Below are 24,060 nucleotides of genomic sequence, written 5' to 3'. Positions count from 1 at the left end.
ATAGATATTTGTCGAAGTGGCAACGCCGCGTAATTGTTTACATTTTTGCAAAACAATTGGAGATTTTGCTTTGCAACTCTGTTTATTTGGCGGTTTGTTTTGTTATGATTGTTAGGCATTCTTTATTGGCAGCAACTGTATGGCAATTTCCTTGTTGACCTTGAATTAAAATTTCTCCAAATATTATATTAATTGTACGTTTTGAATGTAAACTACTATTTTCATTAAAAAATAAGTGTTCAATGAACAAGAGATTATTTCCGGATCAATATTATAACATAATTAAAGAATTAATGTTAATTAAGGCATAATTTAACTTAATCATGAATAAAAGAAAATTAATTTTTTGGTTATAAAGCAAATATTCATTGTTTAGTACCCAACCGACAAATGAAATTTTGAAAAAAAAAATGTTAATAATAGTAAACAAATTTCTACATGAACTATTTTGGCATTGATACAGGTTATATTGTTATATACTTGTTATACATATAAATTAGCATATGTCGCATGCATACACAGTAAAAAATCGGTTTTCGCAGGCATGTCGAAGGTGAAAGCAGTAAAGACTGCACTTCGGATTTAACTGCCTTAACCTTTGACGTGCTCGCAAAAAATATCAAATTATTTACCGTGCTAACTGTACATGCGTATATAAAATCTGCCAAAATATGCTCTACAATTTCATTAGTAAAACTTGAGAATCATTTACATACAATATATAAAAAACATACACACAGGTGCAACGCCACGAACGGAAAATATTCTAAAATATATAGTATGTATGCAGTTAAAACATTATAAAATCGAAATTGACGAAGCTTATGTCAATGCGTAAAGTGCTGGAAGCAGCGTTGCTATATCTTGGTCTCGTTATCCAGAAAGTCCTGCACAAACTTCGAAACACCAATACTAAAGTCTTCCTCGATGACGCCGATGATATCGTTCGATAGTCTGGTGGCTAGTCTGATTGCAGCAGCACCAAGTATGAAGACAAATAATTCAAAATTAGATATCTTTCAGAGTTATGCGAAAATTTACCTCGAAAACACGCGCCATGGCTGATTGAAATTGGGATTAGCGTAGAAGCGATTTTTACTGCAGAGCTTCAGAAATTGATCTCGTTCGGCAATTAGCTCTTCAATGTGTAGATCTTTCTTACGCGGTGTCTCTTTGAAGTTACTGTTCCATAGTGTACAGGGTGAAGTGAGCGGTTCCAGATTTTTATAAGCCATTTCAGCTTCTTGCTGATTTCCTATTTGTAAGTCGTAATCGTTGTCATCGGTGTTTAATTCATCTGCAGAGTTATCCTGTTCCCAGTCATTGACTGCTGTATTGCTGGCGTCTTTAGCCATTTCTTTTTGTGCTAGTTTACGTTCGGCACGTCTTTGCTCTTTCTCTCTTTCTTTTCGCAGGCGCTGTTGTGCTTTCTTCAGCTTCAACTTCTCGTAAGGCGATTCACCGGCGTAGAGAGTAATGGGACTGAAAACGAGGAGATGCATTTGGGTTCAGAAAGAGAGGATATATAAATAAATTATAATAAATGGAGAACCGAGAGTACATGATGAGGTTTTGAAGGGGTGGATGGATGAGTGAAAGTTAAGAAAGGTATTGAACTGTCGGTCAGAAAAACAGCGACCATGAAGAATATGGGGGCAGAGTCCATCTTTAGCGTGAGTCCACACACTACCAAAGACTATATTTGAATGGATGATACAATTGTCTGAACTTTAACATGGAAGAAGAGTACAATTTCAAAATGTACAGAAAGGTGACCTTTCTGGCCACTATAGACTGATGTATCCTGTACACAAAATATAAATTTGGTCGAAGGAAAACTGGTTGTTAGGCCACTTTCAACACTATTTTCGTTGGAATTTTTGGTTGCCACGCTCCTAGCCTTTCTGAAGTGATTCTTTTGTCATGTGGACTTAATTTTAAGCATCACTGATATAAATATATAATACCAAGATAGACTGAATACAGACACAAAGGAAGAGATGAAGAGAGACTACCGCTAATGTGACGTCATATAATTTCGTTTAGTCTTTTATGGATTCTACAAAGACACTATGATAGTAAATTATGTGACAATGCATGAAAGAATTCGCGAAATCTCAAGGCCACAATGAAAATACCGTTATTTGTCCCATAAAACACGCACACTGCGCCCCAAATAGAAAACTCCACATTCTGCAGACGGAGTGGAGTGGAGCGGTGTAACGACGGCGCATGCAACAAAAAAACTTGCAACCATATTAAATGTTATAAATATTGATCAAACAGCACTATTTTCGACTGGCAATTTTCGCGAATATTAAAATCTGTTGGTATGTGTAAATATGTATGTATGAATAGATAAAAACTTGTTTGCCGGCAACACAATTTTTCGACAATGACTAGATGCCACGTGTTCGCGCCCAAGTCAATAGACCCATTAATCTTTCCATGCTTTATTGTTTGAATTTGATTTTCCGTTTATTATGTGTACAATTTTTTTTAATTAACTGTCGAGTTTGTGGGTACTAACTACACTACTATAAGACTTGCAGAAAAAATGAAGTAAGTGTTTGTGGCAAATTTGTTAATATGTTTTTAATTAACCGCATTAAACATTTAATGTGGTGTGTGAGTGGAAGATAAAGTTTATTTATATGAGAGCAGTTAACCGCAGTGCAGTGCGAAAAAAATATGGGTAGATAAGATTAACTTAGGAATACTGCATACTAAGGACCAACAGAGAGGAACACGCTTTCCTCCGAATGATGTCGTGGAGATTATGGAAGTAACCTTATTCAGGAATTTATTTCAAGATACTTACTTCAGTCATGAGACCTTTTCGTAATTTGTTGTTTCTGAATTTGGAATATATTTCCAAGTTTTGTATGGAAAAAATGTTCAAGGAGGTTTTCAGTCCAAATATTTTTCCGTTCTCACGACAGTTGGCTTTACTTAGCTGGAATGGATCCGGATTTTTATCCAACTAAGGACTGTCAAATCAGCATATTTCCGCAACATTGCTTGGGAAATGATAACAACAACGAATAATTATTCTCCCATTACGTACTTGGAACAAGCTGAGAACTGTGTCAGGCACACATATGTTACCATATCTCCTCTGGTTATTTAGATATTCGCAAATATTTGGACAATTCGTTGTTGTTTTAACGACTACACTTCTCACCTAAGTCTAAAAAAATCTATCCGAAGGACAAGCCGGAGGTACGGACTACGACGAACTTGAGTTCGTTCACATGCCTGACTCACGTTCAAAATTTCTCTAATAACTGTAACCTCTCCGTAGATTAAGAGAAACCTTTAAGCATATTTTTATACTCTCGCAACAAAGTTGCTAAAGAGAGTATTATAGTTTTGTTCACATAACGGTTGTTTGTAAACCCTAAAACTAAACGAGTTAGATATTGGATTATATATACCAAAGTGGTTAGGGTGACGAGTAGATTTGAAATGGATGTCTGTCCGTCCGTCTGTGCAAGCTGTAACTTGAGAAAAAATTAAGATATCTTAATGAAACTTGATGTTTCTTGGCACCATAGGTAGGTTGCTTTCGAAGATGGGCGAAATCGGACAACTGTCACGCCCACAAAATGGCGAAAACCGAAAACATGTGTGTAATTTTTTTGGGGAAGTGGGCGTGGCCCCGCCTACTACTAAGTTTTTTGTACATATCTCGTAAACTACTAAAGCTATATCGAGGAATTGGGATTATAACATCGTCTGTCTCCCATACAAAGGTTACATATATTGAAAACTACTAAAAATTCATTAATTTAGTAAGGAAAAACGCTAGAAAACTTAAACTTCATTATAAAGATGGGTTGCACTCAAATTGGTATACAAAATTTGAAATGTGCGTGGCTCCGTCCACTTATAGGTCAAAAACCATATCTCCGAATTCCTTGACCAATTTCAATGAAATTCGATTCGTAATATTTTCCTTACATCTGTTGTGAAAATAGTCTAATTCGGTTTACAACCAGGCCTACTTCCTATATACCAGAACTTTGAAGTCATTCTGATTCGTTAATTTTACAATATATAAAACACTAGTGAAGATATCGGTGCAGAACTTTGCACAAATACTACGTTTATAGTGTGGCATCGCCCTTTTAAAATTCGCCGAAATCGGTCCATAAGTTTTCAAGACGCTTCTAACAAATTTTTTACCGTAAATATAGGTAAGTCTCTCAGATATTTAGAAGAAAGTCAGAGGGGATATTTTTCATCTAATAATATATTTGCTTACACCCGACCTTAGCCCTTCCTTACTTGTTTTTTTTATAAATATTTTTTTTTTGAGAATGTAGTATCTGTGAAAGTTTAAGCTATTTGAGCATGAAAACTCTTATTTCGAAGTATCATCAGATAATCGGATATGACCTAAGGCTTATATCCCAAGATTCTATAGTTCGTTGTATCACTTGATGTTAACTGATAAGTTAAAGATTTGAAGTTTTGGGTTTCAAAAATATATTTCGAGCCAGAAACACACACGAAGTATTCATACTATATATCGACGGATACATTTGATGGCCTAATTCTGACCGATTTGGTCGTTTCATAAAATTATTATCTAATATAAGAACTGAAAAGTTCAAAGAATTCGTCATATAATGCCACCATAATTTAATCTTCAAACTTAGAACTCTTGCACCTACCCTTGTAAGATATTTAATACGTCATAGATTTCGTGATATAAAAAATATATATTGCACACACCTTTAAGCGATCTCAGTTCCCCTCATATTCCCCACAAAATACGAAATTATTGCTAATTTCATTCTGCCTCCGCTAACTTCTAATTTAACTTCGGTAACCTTTAGGAAATAATTTCTAATTAAATGACTCTTACCAAACCGCACCTTATGTCATCATAGAACTTGAACCATAAATCAACTGCCTATATAGTAAAGCCCTGTATGTAAACGGAGATGTATTAAAAAACTGTATTCAGATTATTAATTTACACTCGTTTATACCTGAGTATATATGTACATACACGTATGTCTGTATGTATATTGAGGTTTGTGAAATATATAAATCAACATTTGTCCAATTATGCAGCCCTACTTGAGGATCAGCTGAATCATACAACAAACGAAAGGTGGGTAGATGAGCTTAAACGTGCGATACAAACATACATATATACCAACAAACAAACCAAAAAGCATGAGTAACTAAGAACGCAGCTTGAAATTTCGATGATAGATTCTCTCCGCTCAGCAGTCATCACTGCTGCTGAAACATAGCACAGGTATGTAGGTATGTATCTCATCCCCATACGCACCGGCAACAGCAACGGCACTCACCAACTCACCGGGTGTAGTTCGCCGGTAGTAGTGTAGTTGACGCAGCGGAGTCGGACGCACGCATGTCCAAACACTGCGTCGCGCTAAACACGTTCGGCTTTGACTGACAGCCATCAGCATCGGCTTCAGCGGCGGCTTCAACGCAAGCGATAAGCGACCGGTAGCAAAGCTGCGACGTTAGTCTCTGTTGGCTTGATGACATCATTCCATCGGCCGACCGAGTGGTGGTAGATAGTCGGCAAGCTGCGGGCGGCGTGGTGGGGGGTATATTTGTGCATGCATTTACTCTAAGTAAGTGGGGTTAGTGGGCACTCCGGCTCACAACTTCACGTTTCTTTGCTAAGTTGTGCTCTCTTTTTGATAGTGTTCTGCTGTTGTTGTTGCTATTTGATGTCATCTGTTTTGTATATGTTTTTATGCAGCAGCGATTGCTTTGCTTGCATTTACAATTTGTATATATGTACGTATGTATGCATGTAAATCAGTATTTATTTGTAACAAATTATTTACACAACCGAGGCGGAGAGTTGAAAATCATTAACTGGAGAGTTAGTGTGTGTGATTTTTGATACTAGAATAGTACTGTTTTTCCTATTATTGGCCTTAGGAAACCTATTTGTGAAATACTAATATTTAGGTTTTAAAAATAAAACAAAAATATTTCGTTAATTTTGGTTTTGGAAATTATTTTTGGATACTTAAATTAAATTAATTTAAAAATCTTGGCGAAAATATTTTAAAAATTAACTTATGTATGTTGAAAACTTAAATAAATTTTAGTTTCTGATTGCTTAGCTAAAAAATGAATTTTTCTTCAAAATTTTTATATGAAAAAAATTTTTAAAAACATTTAAATAACCAAACAATTTTTTTGGAATATTGGGCGTGGCCCCGCCCCCAATTTTTTTTGTATATATTTCGCAACCCAATAAAGCTATATAAACCAAACTTTCTGCAGTCGTTGCCCTTTTGTACCCCATCACATACTATGAAAATAGGTGAAATCGGATAATAACCACGCCTACCTCCCATACAAAGGTTACGTAGAAAATTAATAAAAGTTAGTTAACTCAGAAACACTCAATGCTACAGAAGAAATGCCAGAAAGAAGCTGTACTCAGATTTAAAAAATGGAAAATGGGCGTAGCGTCGCCCACTTATGGGTAAAAAAAACCAGATCTCAGAAACTACTCGAAAGATTTTAATGAAATTCGGTACATAATATTATACTTTCTTGATACCCTGATAACACGTATGGAAAATGGGCGAAATCGATTCATAACCACGACTACTACTAATACAACTCTATTTTGAATTCCATATGATTCCTTCACTTTATAATATATAACATTAGGAACCAACAAAGATAGCGGAATAAAACTTTACACAAATACTGCAATTGAGCTGAGGTATCACTTGTGTAAAAATTGTCGTAATCAGACTATAACTTTTCAATGCGCCGAATATCGAACATGTAGAACCCAGTGCCTAAGGGTAATTTTTCACCAAAAATATCGGTAAATCTCTCAGATATTATAATGTAACGCAGAGGAAATTTTTTCTTCTAATAGTGTTTCTCTGTTCCAAAAATGGTTAAAATCGGGTCATAACCTCCCATAGCGCCCATATACCTTATATTGGGATTATCAACCTTCCGGTGAGCTTTATACCGAATATATCGGTTCATATGTCAGATATCTTAGCAAAATTAAGTGAGCATATAGTCTTGGGTATAGTGTACCTTGGTGATGAAAATGAGTGAAATCGGTTCAGAAATTACCTCAGCCCTCATATACTATATGTATATGATGATTTTCGTTATTCTATTGGACTTTATGCCGAATATATAGGTCAAATTGTGTGTTATCTTAATAAAATTATATCAATAAATTGCGAGAGTATAAAATGTTCGATAGCACCCGAATTTAGCTTTTCCTTACTTGTTTTAGTCTAGTTTTCGATTTATAGTTGTATCAACAAATTTAACTCAAAATGTTTATAAACTGAAACTAAAAAATAAATTAACTCTATTTTCTATATTATTCGTTAAAAAATTATTTTCAAATTTTTTTAAAGAAAAATTCAGTAAATTTCAAATGATGTCATAAACTTTTTGAAACTTCACATCTCAGTTCACTTTACATGCATATATACGTAGTACGTACCATAGCAAACCCGGTTTAAGTAATTAGACTCTCTTCAAAGGTAACAAAGGGCACCACAACAGTATATGTGGATGTATTATATATGTATATAAAATGTAGATGCTTTACCGCAATTGGCAATAAATGAGTCAGAAAACGAAGCAATAATTTCCAATTGTTGGGAAATATGAGACTCTGAGTTTCAGAAATCAATCTTAAGTATATGAGATCACTTGGAAAGTCAGCGAAATGTCAAAAAATATATTATAAAATCTCGATACAAAGCATATTTAATTCCTAGAAAAGCTCTCAAGATCAGTGAAACCTTCTTTTGAAAGATTTCTCTAGGTCCTCATATCATAGGTCCTCATATCATTTTATTGGATCCAAAACTTTTAAAATCGGAAGATCTGAAATTGCGTTTTCAAAAGAGATACGAAGCTTTCGAAATTCCAAGCTGATGCTATTGTGAACAAAGACTTCACAACAAAACAACTAAACTGGAGTTAATATTTTTCATATGTTTAATGAAGCACCTTTCTCGAACGATCTATACAATTGACTTTTCTTTGGCTCTCGAGCTAAGCGCTGGGAAATTAAAAAAAAAATCAAAAGTTCACGGGTTTGAAGAGTCCAATTGTAGTATATGGTCCTCTTTACGGAATCGTTACCACAAACAATTCATTCGCCAACAGCGAAAGAGGTCTTAAATCCGCAACAACAGCGTGGTACTGACAATGGGAAATTGATTCGGAGCTCCCTACCCGAAAATATCAAGAGCGATTTTCCATATTAGATGAACTGATGTTATTTGATCACATACTCCAAATGTGTTCGACGTAATGTTTTTGGGATAAATAGACTCTAACATTACTAAAATATTGTATCCATTACATCTCTTTCCTTAAATGATGGAAGCAGAATATTACCTCGAAAGGCAGAAAAGAAGGATTAGTCGTCTTATGACGAAAACAACTGCCTTAAGTATCTGTCGGGGCATTATATATATTTTAGAAAATCTCGAAGTGAATATACGTATTTTCATGGATCAAGGTATTATCTTGAGGAGTTACTATATCCAGCGCCACCTACCGCGCTCAATAATATTCTATACAACGTTGTTGATGAGGCCAACAACAATGGTAGTTTCAACATTGAATTAGATCGGTAATATATGTAGACACAGGTTAAGAGATAAATAGTCACTCACCTTGCTGGATTTCCGTTTCTTGGTTCTTGATCTCCGCCTTTGGGTGTTGCGACCCTTGGGCTGGTGGCATTTTTACCGCAATCTTTCATAGCAGCATTGTACTTGAAAAGGCAATTGGTAAGCGCTTCAATTAGATCATGATTAGCCAAATTCTCAGCCTCATTCGCCAACGCTTTACCGCTACACTTGACTGATTTATGTGAACGTGGTGCCGGCGCTTGCGCAGATGTAATTCTGCCGACGTTGCCTTCGCCGTCGCTTGCAAGCGGTATCATCATATCGACGAACTCCGACTTCAGCATCGAACACATCTGTAGCATTTGCGACTGCGTGTGTATGGGTATCGCACCAGGTGCGTGTGTATCACCACCAGCGCCTACATCGTCCGATACGTAGAAGCCCATATTCGTGGTGGTGTGTGTTGGTTTAAGCGATTGCTGCGATGTTGGACGAGCTTTCGTAGCAGCACTGCCAGAGCCCGCGTTGCTGGCACGTGCGCTACGCGGAGTGCGTGCCGAATTGGTGGGCGTGGCCGATGGTGCCGGCGGTGGCGAGTTCAAGGGATTGCGACGTTTCTTCAGCAATTTAGACTTATCGGCGTGCAAGTCTGCGCGACAGCTGGATAGACTCTTGGCGCGTGTGGAGAGAAGACCGCGGCTAGTGCTACGCAGCGGTGAGACGCGTGAAGAGGGCAGGCGCGAAGTGCTGGCGCGTGAGGTGTGACGCGATGACAATGCGCTGCGCGCTTGATGTTGCGACTGTGCTTGCAATTGCTTGCGCGTCAAGGGTTTTGCTGATGGTTGTTTCGGTTGTAGTGGTTGATGTTGCTTTTGTTTTTCCTGCAGCTTCAGTTCGTCCTTGCGATCGAGTTTTCTTTGCTGCTGCAATTCTTGTTGATGCAATTGCTGTTGTTGCTGCTGCTCGATAATGCAACGCTGATGCTCCTCCAACTGTTGTTTCAGTTGTTTTTGTAAATTGTTGGATTGCTTTAAAATTTGCTCGGCTGAGGGTTTACTATTGATCGTTTTGGAATCGTAGCGCTTGGCTAGCTGTTGGCTGTGCAACAATTGCTCTTCATATGCTTGTTGCAACAACAGTTGTTGCTGTTGTTGTATGTGTGTATCGTAATTTTCGGTGCGTTCGCGCAAAGCTTTCTGTTGCTGGCGCTCAGGTTGCTGCTTCATTTGTAGTTGTTGCAAATGTTGTTGTTGTTGCTGTTTGCTGAGCTTGAGCGGCTGGTTATGCATTTTCTGCTGTTGCTGTTGTTGTCGTTGTTGCTGTTCAAGTTTTTCCATCTGCTGCTGTTCGGTCTTGTGTTGTTGCTGCTCTTTCTTGTTGTTGTGCTGATTTGGTTGTTGCGACTGTTGCTGCTGTTGTTGTTGTTGCTGTTGCTGCTCATTCACCTTATTCTTGTCCGGCTTCATGGCAATCACAACGTCAAAACTACTCGAATTGCCATCAAAACTCGCGAAATCCGAACCGCTCTCGCTGGCTCTATCAACACCGTCACCATCGCCATCGCCATCACCTCCTTCACCATCACCGTTCACGTTCAACTTGAAGTTGTCGAACACAAGAATTTTGCTGCCATTCATTTTAATATTGTTGTCGTTGTTGTTGATGTTGCTGTTCTTCTTCTTCTTCTTGCCGGCGTAACCATCGCGGAAGTAACGCACCGCGCTATCGCCGGCCTCATTGGGTTCGCTACATTCGGTTGCCTCGCTGGGGTCAGCCGGTTCGGTCGGTGCGTCTCCGACTCGGTCATCATCATCATCCCCATCACCATCATCGCCATCGCCTTCATCATCATCTTCATCGATATCGTTGCCATTAGCGTCGTCATTCTCATACCCATCATCATCATAGTAATTATCATCGTCATTATCATCGGCGCTAAGCTCACCGATTGCCGTCTCCGAGGCGTTCGCTGTGTCTGTGCCGCCGAAGAATGCGGCAGCTTCGTTGCGTTTGGTCGATTCACAGTTCGACTGGCGATGCCGGTTACGCTGCCGTTCAGTTTGCTTTGACGCTTTCAACTCTACGGTCGTTAGTCGCCAGTCGTCAGTCGTGTATTCGCAAGCGAGTTCGCGTTTTTCAAATAACAATCGTTATTACGAGCAACAAATCATCGAGCGGGTTTTGTATGTTCATATGTGTGTATGTAAAAAGTATAATATAAAACAATTGCATATTAGTAAATGGAAATACAATAACAAAAACAACAACAACAAAAGGAAAATTACAATAATAGAAAATAACAACAACAATATTTAAGAAAAAAGTGAAAAGTGCGTGTAGTCACTAAATAATTATTAGCGGACAATTAGCGCGTCGAAGCAAAGTACATATGTACTTCCTATATATACATGCATATGTACATATTTAATTAATATATTCGAGTATATGTTCGTATGTATGTGTGTGTGCATGCAAATTGAAAATATTGCGTTATATTCTATGCTCTAGACTCAAATCGATCAGCTGTCGTTGTATACAAAAATATTAAATTAATTTGAGTAATTTTGTGCTTTTCGGTTAATTGCTTTAAATTGTGTGTTTTGGAAGCGTGTCTTCAAAAAACGCTCAACGAAAAATATGGAATTTGTTTTTTTTCGTGACAGCAAATGTTGCCTAAATTCAAAAAGTGTGGCAATTAAGTCAATATTGAGCATTTAGTAGTTAAATAATGGCATAACTGTGTGAACAAGTGTATAAATTAAAGTATAAAATATGTGTTAATTAATTTTTATTATAATTAAGAAGACGGCATAGAAAATATTTTTTTTTTTTTTTATTTCCAATATAAACTGAAAGACACCAAAATCTATCAAAAAGTTTTTCTAAACATGTATAGACAAATGCAGAAATACTAAAACAAAAACGAGAATTCCCGTTATTTTTTGAACACACCTCGTACAACAGTAAACCCGACAGACTTTGTGCTCTTTGAACTTTTGCTTGGATGATATTACTAGGATCAGAGTTAGCCAAATTAGAGTTCAAATTGTATTTAAGAGTGATTCAAATCTCAATATTAAGTAAAATCAGAGGCTCTGTTTTCAAAATATCTCACTCTCACTTTTCTCTATGTTTATCTATGATAAAAATAGACCGGTTCGACACCTAGGGTTATTTTCTTATAAAACTATAGCTTTTCTCATTATATTTTAAATACAATTTCCGAATATGGGATAAATCGGGCCATAAATATGCCTATTATTAATAATTTTACAACAGCGCCATCTAGCGGTTGAATTGACATTCGAAATTGGTCCGTTCCAATCGTTTATAGCACGTTGTTCTTTTAAAATTCTTATTAATACTGAGTCTGTAGTCTGTACAAAGTTTTTGAATTTCGACCAAATTGGATCAGTCTTTCAAAGGGGTATTTGTACTCGAGCGTAATTCGACCAAAAATCTGGCTAAAACCTAAATTTATAAATTAGAAATACAAATTACGAAATTTCTGCAAAAATTCATGAAAACACTAGGGGAACTATCTACCGATATCAACTAGTTGAGGTTACAAATAAAACTGCACAAAATGTTATTTATCTCATAAGTTCACCGATATTTATAGTTTAGATCGATGAGAAATTAGTTATCCAGATGCTTGAGGAATCATGTACCGAATTAATAAATATTTTGATGAAAGTTTCTACGGATTAGGTCATTTAAACCCACTTGGACTACTATTACCTATTATGAAGTCAAAAAGGGTGATGCTACTTAATAGGGGTTTTAAAGGAAATAAGTGTGGTTCCGAGTTGATTGTCAGAAGATTAACATCTACTAAATTGAGTTCCTAAATTGATTGGTTACAGTTTCTGAGCCCAGTTTTTGAAATATCAGTGGAAAATTGTGGGAGACTCTTACGAGCGTGTATATAGCTTAATTTTTGAACTGATTCGTATAAGAGCTTAATGGTAGTTTATGGGAGCCGTATTATATACCTACAAATGGAAGGATATATTTATTTTCTCCAACATGTTACAGCAGTATGAAAATAGATAATCACTTTAGAGTCCAAATGACCTTGTTCATATGGAACAACTCGGCTTTAATGATCTATATTCGTGTTTTGATCGCACTGAAACAGCAGCTTAGATCTAACTGTATATGATTTTAGTTGGTGAACGGATGAATTCAACTATTTATATATTTTGTATTTCACAGTAAAAATTATATCTATGGATGATTAAATACTCGAATGTTTAGCCTCTGAGCAGGAATATATATGGATTAAATATATTTTTTGCGCTCTCTATTTGTACTCTTTGTTAATAATTTATAAAGCTTTTAAGCATGTCCACGTATTTATATAAACCTCTGTATGTGAAAAACGCATGCGATGCGATCTTAGCGGGTGGCTTTTGTGGTTTTGGTGACATTGAATAGTTTTCTAATATTACCGACTCATTCTGCGCCGACTGCATACGCGAGTGCTTTGAAACGCAATTTGTGCTGCACAAAAGGGGGCACACAATGGGGTTGCAGTGAGACATGTGTGGATGTGTACTAAGATTTAAATCTATATCTAATATTATAGCTTTTTTCTTTGTCATTTGTATTACATAGAGCCAGTTTAAACATCCCTTAAGAAAGTGAACTAGTCACACAATATACATACATATTAGGGGTGGTCGTGTTCTAGTGTTCGAGAAATAGTGGGTTAGTGAATGGTTATGACTTCAAGGATTTCAATGTCAAAGTGGATTATGGGAATTAACATGGTTATATATATAAGAAGTGGGCGTGGCAGTGATCAGCTTTCATAGGAAGTTTCAATCATCTGGAGCGTGTCCGGAACGTTATGATTCAATTGTATTAAAGTCATATTGATCATTTTGAATTATTCATCCGACTTCTTTAAATATTATATTCAGATATTAAAAATAACTCTTAGAAGTGATCGGTGCTATTATAATCTCCGTGTCTCATATTTGTATGTATGTACTCTCTTTTAAAACCTTTGTTTGAAAGTGGCTCTATTTCAATGCACATCACTGTATATTTAATTTGTTGAATTCCTCTTGCTTTCGCGCTGTAATTTTTTTTCTGACAAATATTTGTAATTTTTTCTAGTTTTCGCAATTTAATAAAATACATCCCTTGCTGATGGCAAACCCATAAATACAAAGGGCAGTTCTACATATTCTACTATATATATATCTAACACATATATATATATGTATATAGAGGTCGATCAACTAAATTGTAGTGCATTAGCACCAACTCAGCTAGACTTCGTCGCCCTAAAAGCAATTATTTTAGCTTTCAAACGCGTTGAATGGTACAACGAAGGCATATTAAGGCACTAATGTGGATATCTAAATATTCATGTGTGTGTTCTTATATGAGTAGCGGTATAAATATTCAATATCTGCATGCAACTAAACCCACTATGCGCCCGTTACATATTAACAGCAGTAGAAATGATCGATAAAGTTCATAATTTCCATTACATATGATACCGTTATTTCTATTTGCGTACACAAATACACTTCCACATCCCTTTTGTAACGATTTTCTATTATTTTTTTCCCATTCTTCTTCTTTTTCTTCACACAAATAACATTTTGTACTCACCTTCGGCGCCAGCACGCACCCGTTCGCCATTGCCATTGCATTTTTCCGGTTGTACTACTCTCGTCGGATTCTCACCTTCTGCCATTGAAATTAAATTACTGCTGAAAGCATTGAGTAGTTCTTCAATTGTTTTAGTAGCATTCTATGAAAAAATCAACAAAAAATATTTCGTATACTTCACTATAACGACAGAAATATTTAAAAAAAAAAATAAACTTAGAAATCTTAAATCTAACGGAAAAAAATCTCAATTTTTTCAAACTAAACTAAAAATTCTTTTTTACACACCAAGAGCGTAAAAATATACAAATTTTGCCAAAATAGGAAACGCGCCGAAACGCCATAACAAAATCGTCTGCAGTTCAGTCAGCCAGTGAGATACAACAAAAAGAAATTACAAAAATATAATAAAATAACATTAACCACGTAACAACGTAAGTGTAGCCAAACACCAGCAACAATAACAACAACCTACAACAAAAAATAGCCGTAAAGCAATAACAACAGCAACAACAACAGCTAGCGAAGCGCTCAACAAGTGAGATTCCTTGGCTTTGTAAACGGCTTTCAGAATTTCATTTCGGCACAAAGCTCGGCTGTTTGGTGAAAATCGCGAGACAGTTGTAAGGAAGAAACGTGTGAAACGTGCAAGCATAGTAGCGGTAAATTCAAATTTTGAAGGGAGCATAAATCAGCGTTCAAAATGGTGAGTAACAAAAAATGATGGTGAATTACATGTGTGGTGTATGCCATTTACAGTTGTTTGCAGCACAGTGGCAAAAAAAAAGCATATTTAATCTTATAAATTTTTTCAAAGTCAAAAAATTTTGTTGAAAATATAAAAAAAAATGATTTTCAAAGCAAACTCAATTTGTTTGAGAATGTTTTTAAATGGAAATTTTTCACAGTGCTTATTTGGAAACAGGTTCATAGAAAGTATTGTTTGCGTATATTTTATACAGTCTATTGTTTTTTTGTCTTAATGGTCCGCTGTCATTATTTTTGTTGTTTTGTTTATCATTGTATAATGATATTATGAACCTTGCGAATTTGCATGTGAATAGAGGCGTTGATTATGCGTTGAAATCCGCGAATGAATTGATTTTATTTTTGTTTTAAGTTTATTATGTCTAAATTAATAATAAAAAAGTTTGAATATAAATAAAATTGAAGGTAAAAATAACGAAAATAAAAAAAACAGTTATGCAATTTCACGTGTTTGCAAAATTAAGCTTTATATATTTTCTCTTTCTAAACTTTTTTATTGCAAAAAATAGTTGAGGATATTTCATTATAAAATATTATAATTTTTAAAATAAAATAAAATTAAAATTAATGGCTGAAACTGGTGAATTTTTTTAGGCGCCATAAACTTTAATTAATACACTTTTTCTATTTTTTCTATAATTATAAATATTTATAATCGAGTTATTAATTTGTTTAATTTACAAATTTGTTTTTTTTTTATTTTTTTTAGTTTTTATCTGTAATTCTATTTTTTTTTAAACCTTAATATAAATATGAAATATATTTAATTTTTATAATAATTTTTTGTAATTATTTCAATTATTATTTTTTAACAAAATTTGTATAAGTATAAATATAAATGTACGAAAAACCAATGATTTTTTTAAATATTATTTTACTTTTTTAATGAAATAGAGACAAATGCCTGAAGCTGCATAAAATCCAGTTTCGATAATTATTAGAAAATATACAAATGTCCTAATTCATTTACCTCATAAAATTATACCTTTAGTAAACTAACTTGCTAAAATACAATTGCAAGAGTAGAATTTGTTGTTTCCACTTGATTGAAATATTTATGGAAAATAATTAGTATTTAAAATATTATTAAAAAATAATTATTTATATATTTTTCTGTAAGTATCATATAGTAAAAAGTAGTTAAAGTCAAATAAAAAGTCTTGAAATTAAACATTGCATGACAGTCAGGTCGTATGAGTGACATTTGTGGGGACAGATGTTGGTACTTAAGTAGTTACTCATACGCCAAGGCGTCCACCGAAAATTGAGGTTAATGTATAATATTCTTGTTGTTGTAATTTGGAGTGTAGTAAAAACTGGAATAACAAAATAGGTATAAGCTATTGCATACATTATTGAAAATATGAAAATAGACTAAGGAATCAGTTTCAATTTAAATATGTTGAAAAACTTGTCCTTCACAAGACCAAGATTCTAAAAAAATATGTCAAAAAATGTTGTTAATAACTCACATCCGCATGATTAAAATCATATTATTGTTAGACGGTCATATCTAGAACTATTGAGCCACTACACCACTAAGGCAAACGAGTTTCAATTGGACCTCAGTGAAGAACGGATCAATAATGGCTCTTGTTGGTAAAGCTAGTAATCCTGAGTAAACACCGTTTTTTTATATAGAGCCACTCCAATTCATCTCTTTCCATCTATGCCCATTTAGATAGAGGTTGTTTAAAAGGATCTGTTGGGCTCTACATATCGCTTGATTTCAATTATCTCCGTTTCACAACGTCATCAACCTTATTGAGGTAATGACGAATATAAATAATATAATTTTTAGCTTAAACTTTAGCAGAGCGAAATCTGCAGTTCAACAGAAAAAGATATATTGTCATTTGTCAGTTGATGATTTAAGAATTTTTTAAATTTATTTATTGGAATTAAGAATATACAAATATAATATATTCAATATAACGACGCTAAAAATTGTTTAACAAACCCTTAGCCCTGTATCTAAAACTATTTACCTATAAATATTTCTTTAAAAAACCCATTAGACTCCCCTCTCATTCTGAAAAGAGAACCTAGCACTTTTTTGCCTTCATACAATTTCACTTGAACTGTCAACCGCTTGGCAACAAAAAGCAAAAACGCGTCGTATTGAACAACAGTTGATTGTTGACGCAAAGTGTTAACTAAATTAACACTCCATTGCCAATGGGCAAACAAAGGAAGCGAAAGAAATTAAACACGAAACAAACAAAAATATAAAAAAATTAAAACAAAAAAAGTATCGAAACAAAAACCAAAAAAATATAAAAATAAGTAGAAAAAAACAAAAAATAGAAAAATTAATATTGAAAACATTTCAAGTTTGGTGGAATTTTAAAAATCATCAAATATTTGTGAAATTTTATATCGCAGTTTGGTAGCAGCAATTACGTAAATGAGAGAAATATTTGAGACAGTCGTACTAACTTATTTTTTGTTTAAACTTCATACTCTATTTATTTTATTAAAATGCCAAATAACCAAATAGTTCTTAGTATTGATTCGAGCACCAAAATATTTACTCAACCAAAGCAACCATTTCATATATTTTTACAAGAAGGCCACATAAATATTTATAAATATATGTGGGTAAAATATTGGTAAATAAATACAAAACAACTACTTAATGCAGAAAAATATTTGATTTTGGTTGGAAAAAAACAAAGTTTGAATGTAAATATGAGGTACTAGGCCAGTCAGTTATGTCTAAGAAAACAAAATTCTTTCTTCTTCCACTTCTCTTTCAGTTTTATCATCGGAAGTCTACTCTATTCTTTAAGCTGTTAAGATGTCAATTAAATTCAATATAATATTCAAATTCACACGGTTTAATATGAATAATTATTCTTCAACTATTTTTAATAAGAGTTGCCACCTTTTAGATTTATGTTTTCAATTAAATTGTTCAAATAATACAACATAACATTTAAATTAAGATTTTACTTTGAAATCTTTGTGACCAAAGTTGACACCCTTTCTAAAGGTTTAGTAAAAAAATAAACAATTTTATATATTTTATATTCTGAACATTATTGGAAAAACCTTTGGTGTATATAGAATTCTTTTCAAAATAACGATTGTTTATTTTTAAACATTTTAGTCTTCAGAAACCACTTCTATCATTGCTATGTTATCAAAAAATATACCTAATACATCTTGTCCACTTTTCTGGATTTAATTTTTTAGGATCCTAAAGAGAAGAGTAACTATTTTGTTGAACATGAGTCTCGACATTTTGATGAGGTCGGTGTATGATATTGGCGTAATCGAAATATTTGGCACGCCCATATTTATGTAGTTAATGGAAAAATAGGAATATGCAACTTAATCACTGAGTTCTTGCAGTAAGTCACAGTAGGGAGCGCCACGTGTTGTTTTAAAAGTAATGAATGTGTATGGATCATATCTCTTAAGCTACTGTAATATAAACTTAGCATTTTTTTATAATTTGAAAACAGAAATCGAGTATTAACCTCGCCATATAATGGTTATGTTAAGAATAAGACCAGAAACATCGAATTTTATTAATGGCATGATATATAAAATGGTTCTCATGTGGGCATATTGAAATATTTTATAAAGGGTGTGATACTGGTATTTTTTTTCTGACTATTATGTTTTAAAATTAAGAATATCGCCTACAACACGCCTACTTCCCATACAATGTTATTTTGAATACCGTAAACTTCTCTTAATTTAGAATAGATAATTCAGCTGGAATCAAAGTATGAAAACAAAGCCATAACCTAACTTGGGCCCCTTATAGTAATGACAACTTTGTTAAAAAATGAGCGCAATTAGTTCAAAATTGTCCTAGTTAAAATATCGTAAATGAGTATTTCGGTGCCTTAAGTTGATTTAATATTGATATAGTGCTAGTATATATATGTAAGACATCTTGGTAGATTTAAATGCTCATTAGTTTTGGTTTTTGTAAATTAAATGTTATTTGGTAAGCTGATTGTTTTGGAATTTATATGCCGAAAATGACGTAGTATCTCAATTTTGTACTGAACATATGTTTCTCTAATTATATTTGTCCACTTAAAATTGCCGGTAAAATCTACATATATACATGTGTATATCAATACGTAATCATGTTTATTTTTTGTAAATAAACTTATCTATATATAAGCAAAATTGTAGATTAAGCACTTTTTGCCGGTGAACTTCCATGCCAATTTGATATACATATATACAGCCATACGTATGTAAGTACGTGCAAAAATCGCAAAATATTATTTTCCATCTGTTTTTTTTATTTGCCAATTTTGACGAAGACGATAAGTGATTTGCAAAATAGTGTGGCGTTTGCTAGAGTTTTCGGCGAATTAAACAAATAACAATCGGTTAGGCTCAATGGCAGTGAAAGGACAACACCAGGAGATGGCGAACCCGATTCCCCAATCGATGACGATGGAATAGATGTTCCATTGCCCGACCATGAAGAAATTCGAATAGCAATTACCCGCTTGAAGAACAACAAAGCGGCGGGGGCCGATGGATTACCGGCCGAGCTATTCAAATACGGCGGCGAAGAACTGATAAGGTGCATGCATCAGCTTCTTTGTAGAATATGGTCGGAAGAAAGCATGCCTGACGATTGGAATCTTAGTGTGCTCTGCCCAATCCATAAGAAGGGAGACCCCACAATCTGCGCCAACTATCGTGGGATAAGCCTCCTTAACATCGCTTATAAGGTTCTATCGACCGTACTGTGTGAAAGACTAAAGCCCACCGTCAACAAACTGATTGGACCTTATCAGTGTGGCTTTAGACCTGGAAAATCCACAATGGACCAGATATTCACCATGCGCCAAATCTTGGAAAAGACCCGAGAGAGAAGAATCGATACTCACCATCTTTTTATCGATTTTAAAGCTGCCTTCGATAGCACGAAAAGGAGCTGCCTTTATGCCGCGATGTCTGAATTTGGTATCCCTGCAAAACTAATACGGCTGTGTAAGCTGACGTTGAGCAACACCAAAAGCTCCGTCAGGATCGGGAAGGACCTCTCCGAGCCATTCGATACCAAACGAGGCTTCAGACAGGGTGACTCACTATCGTGCGACTTCTTCAATCTATTGCTGGAAAAAATAATACGAGCTGCAGAACTAAATAGAGAGGGTACAATCTTCTACAAGAGTGTACAGCTCCTGGCGTATGCCGATGATATTGATATCATCGGAAGCAACAACCGCGCCGTTTGTTCTGCGTTTTCCAGACTAGATAAAGAAGCGAAGCGTATGGGTCTGGTGGTGAATGAGGACAAGACGAAATATCTCCTGTCATCAAACACCCGCACTCGCGTCTTGGCTCCCACGTCACTGTTGACAGTCATAACTTTGAAGTTGTAGATAATTTCGTTTATCTGGGAACCAGCATTAACAACACCAACAATGTCAGCCTTGAAATCCAACGCAGAATCACTCTTGCCAACAGGTGCTACTTTGGACTGAGTAGGCAATTGAAAAGTAAAGTCCTCTCTCGACGAACCAAAATCAAACTCTATAAGTCGCTCATTATTCCCGTCCTGATGTATGGCGCTGAAGCGTGGACGATGACAACATCCGATGAGACGACTCTTGGGGTTTTCGAGAGAAAGGTTTTGCGCAAGATTTATGGTCCTCTAAACATTGGCAACGGCGAATACCGCAGACGATGGAACGATGAGCTGTACGATTTATACGACGACATTGACATAGTTCAGCGAATAAAAAGACAGCGGCTACGCTGGCTAGGTCATGTTGTACGGAAGGAAGAAAACACTCCAGCTCTGAAAGTATTCGATGCAGTACCCGCTGGAGGAAGCCGCGGAAGAGGACGACCTCCACTCCGGTGGAAAGACCAAGTGCAAAGTGACCTGGCTTCACTTGGTGTTTCCAGTTGGCGCCAAAAAGCAAAAAGGAGGAATGAGTGGTGAGAGTCGCTCTGGTGGATTCGGCTATAATCGCTTAAAGCGGTTCCTACGCCAAATATATATATATATATATAATCGGTTAGGCAATGGGTAGATACATATGTATATGGCTATATACTTTTATATATAAACACCGGCTGGCACATGATCTGCTCAATATTTTGACTTTTTCGACTTTAGTGGAGCAAAGACATGCGATAAATCAACAAAAAAAAATAATAATTAGCCTTAAGGACATTTAAAACGAAAAATACACAAAAAATTAATATTGAAAATAAAAAAACAACAAAAACAAAAATGAAAGAATAACATTGCAAAACGTGTAGAAAATTGGCGACCACACTCGAATAACAACCACTATCATTGTTGTTTTTGTTATTTTGGCGAAATTTTGTTTATTTTTGCGCGAATATCTTAAGCCATGTTTGTTGGTTATTGTTATTATTGTTGTTTATTTGCACAGTTATTTGTTTGTTGTTTCCAATTTAGTTTTGCACGCGTTTTATCTTTTGTTACTTTTTCGCTTTATTCACTCTTCGATTTCTTTCTTTTTACACATATATACATATACACATGCGCCTGAGTGTGTGTGTGTCTAATTCTTTTTGCTAACTCTGTCGATGATCTAACTGCAATAAAAATTTAGCGTTGATTGTAGTATTTAGCAGAATAGCTTCGATTGCGTAGTTTGGTGGCCGGTGGCCGCAGGGTGTGCTAAGCAGGCATTTCTATAACTTTTATGGTTATCCGCAATTTAAGCGGACTATATACATACATACATATGTATGATAATATATTAATAAACGTGTGCATTATTCAGTTGCTAGCAGTGAACTAATTGCAAAAGTAAACACAAGTTTATTGCATACTATATATAATAAATGTTTATCATAATAAGTGAAATGAGTTATGAGACTCGGGAGATTGCATCATGTCAAGTATTCAACAAGTATTTGGAGGTATTTGTGCTTTCTAGGGTTCTAATAAGTCTATCTCAAAACAGAGTAATTAGGACGCCATATTCTTACTTACTGTAATTATAAGCCGTAAGTTAGTTGGAAGAAGCATTACTTCAACAGTAATTGTTACGATTACCATTACACTTTAAAAGTAATTGTAATCTAGACAATCTTAGTTATCTAGGCAATCTTATTAATCTTACTTAGAAATCTTAATTTTGGTATTTAGAAATTTCTAAATTGATAATTCAATCAACTACTATAATTGTAATCTTACTTTTTATTACTATGATTACAGCATAACATATTTTGAATTACATATTTTCTAATATTCTAAGGCTCTGGATATGTTTATACTGGTGATAAGTGAAAGTAATCTTGAGTAGAGCAGTAGTTAGCATAACGATTACTTTATATGTAATCATAAATTTAAAAAGTAATCATAATCAGGCAATCTAGCGATTGTTTAGACAATTACTTGTTGTTAAAAATTGTTGGAACTAAAAAAATTTTACTTATATTGTAATTCAGTATAGAAATTAGAACTACTATCTATCTTTAATGTTTATGATTACCGCAATTATATTTAAAATATTTTAAATAACATGATTTCTAATCTATAGCTGAGGATATGTATATATGAGAGATTATGAAAGTAATCCTGAGTAATCAAAATGTAATTACAGTCCAAAATGTCCTATTCTGCCCTATTACTACTGTACTGGTAATCATATCTTTTATTGTTTAGGATTAAAATGTCCAGTTCTGTCCTATATTTATAGAGCTTTTGTAACGGGTGATTTTTTTGAGGTTAGGATTTTCATGCATTAGTATTTGACAGATCACGTGGGATTTCAGACATGGTGTCAAAGAGAAAGATGCTCAGTATGCTTTGACATTTCATCATGAATAGACTTACTAACGAGCAACGCTTGCAAATCATTGAATTTTATTACCAAAATCAGTGTTCGGTTCGAAATGTGAAATCCGCTTTTTTATCGACAAATTTTGTTCAGCGATGAGGCTCATTTCTGGTTGAATGGCTACGTAAATAAGCAAAATTGCCGCATTTGGGGTGAAGAGCAACCAGAAGCCGTTCAAGAACTGCCCATGCATCCCGAAAAATGCACTGTTTGGTGTGGTTTGTACGCTGGTGGAATCATTGGACCGTATTTTTTCAAAGATGCTGTTGGACGCAACGTTACGGTGAATGGCGATCGCTATCGTTCGATGCTAACAAACTTTTTGTTGCCAAAAATGGAAGAACTGAACTTGGTTGACATGTGGTTTCAACAAGATGGCGCTACATGCCACACAGCTCGCGATTCTATGGCCATTTTGAGGGAAAACTTCGGAGAACAATTCATCTCAAGAAATGGACCCGTAAGTTGGCCACCAAGATCATGCGATTTAACGCCTTTAGACTATTTTTTGTGGGGCTACGTCAAGTCTAAAGTCTACAGAAATAAGCCAGCAACTATTCCAGCTTTGGAAGACAACATTTCCGAAGAAATTCGGGCTATTCCGGCCGAAATGCTCGAAAAAGTTGCCCAAAATTGGACTTTCCGAATGGACCACCTAAGACGCAGCCGCGGTCAACATTTAAATGAAATTATCTTCAAAAAGTAAATGTCATGAACCAATCTAACGTTTCAAATAAAGAACCGATGAGATTTTGCAAATTTTATGCGTTTTTTTTTTTTTAAAAAGTTATCAAGCTCTTAAAAAATCACCCTTTACTTTTAAGCACCAAAATGTTACACTTTATCATAATGAAAACGAGCCAGAATTAGAAAATCCTAATTGAAAATCCTAAAAGACAGACCGACCAAGAACTGTTAGCTCAGCAGAAGTCCCTCAAATTATTTCGGGAATGTTATCGACCGCTACCAAAACAACAACTCTACATGATCTCATGAAAATTGACCAGAAGCAAAGGAATATTCCACAATTGAGGTTATTCTATTCCATATTGAGGTAGAATAAGATATCAGAATGTCTACACTATATAATCTAGCCTGTTCTCAGCATTTCTACCTGATATATTATAGGAATATATAATAGTAACGACGTTTATAGGAAAAATATTCTAAATTGAATATAACTATAGCATGATTAAGAAATCATC

At 34.9% G+C, this 24,060-nt stretch overlaps 2 protein-coding genes across 3 annotated transcripts in view; one reads left to right on the top strand and one right to left on the bottom strand.

The window, feature by feature from the left end:
* Nucleotides 1-419: 419 nt before the first annotated feature.
* Nucleotides 420-24,060, bottom strand: part of LOC105208991 (uncharacterized) — a 49,873-nt gene continuing 26,232 nt past the window's right edge. For both annotated transcript variants that reach the window (XM_029038206.2, XM_011179117.3), the window contains 4 exons: nt 14,274-14,415; nt 8,685-10,722; nt 1,042-1,482; nt 420-966 (listed from right to left, as the gene is read on the bottom strand). In XM_029038206.2, coding sequence (XP_028894039.2) covers nt 858-966; nt 1,042-1,482; nt 8,685-10,722; nt 14,274-14,415 — 2,730 coding nt within the window. In that variant the 3' untranslated portion in view covers nt 420-857. The remainder of the gene's footprint in view (nt 967-1,041; nt 1,483-8,684; nt 10,723-14,273; nt 14,416-24,060) is intronic.
* Nucleotides 14,423-24,060, top strand: part of Tgfb1i1_0 (transforming growth factor beta-1-induced transcript 1 protein) — a 28,864-nt gene continuing 19,226 nt past the window's right edge. Inside the window, exon 1 of the mRNA XM_011179115.3 lies at nt 14,423-14,979. Coding sequence (XP_011177417.1) covers nt 14,977-14,979 — 3 coding nt within the window. The 5' untranslated portion in view covers nt 14,423-14,976. The remainder of the gene's footprint in view (nt 14,980-24,060) is intronic.

The sequence above is a fragment of the Zeugodacus cucurbitae genome, chromosome 5 (assembly GCF_028554725.1).
Source record: "Zeugodacus cucurbitae isolate PBARC_wt_2022May chromosome 5, idZeuCucr1.2, whole genome shotgun sequence".
Classification (NCBI taxonomy): domain Eukaryota; kingdom Metazoa; phylum Arthropoda; class Insecta; order Diptera; family Tephritidae; genus Zeugodacus; species Zeugodacus cucurbitae.
The sequence above is the reverse complement of the archived record's forward strand: the minus strand, read 5'-3'. Positions and strand labels throughout refer to the sequence as shown.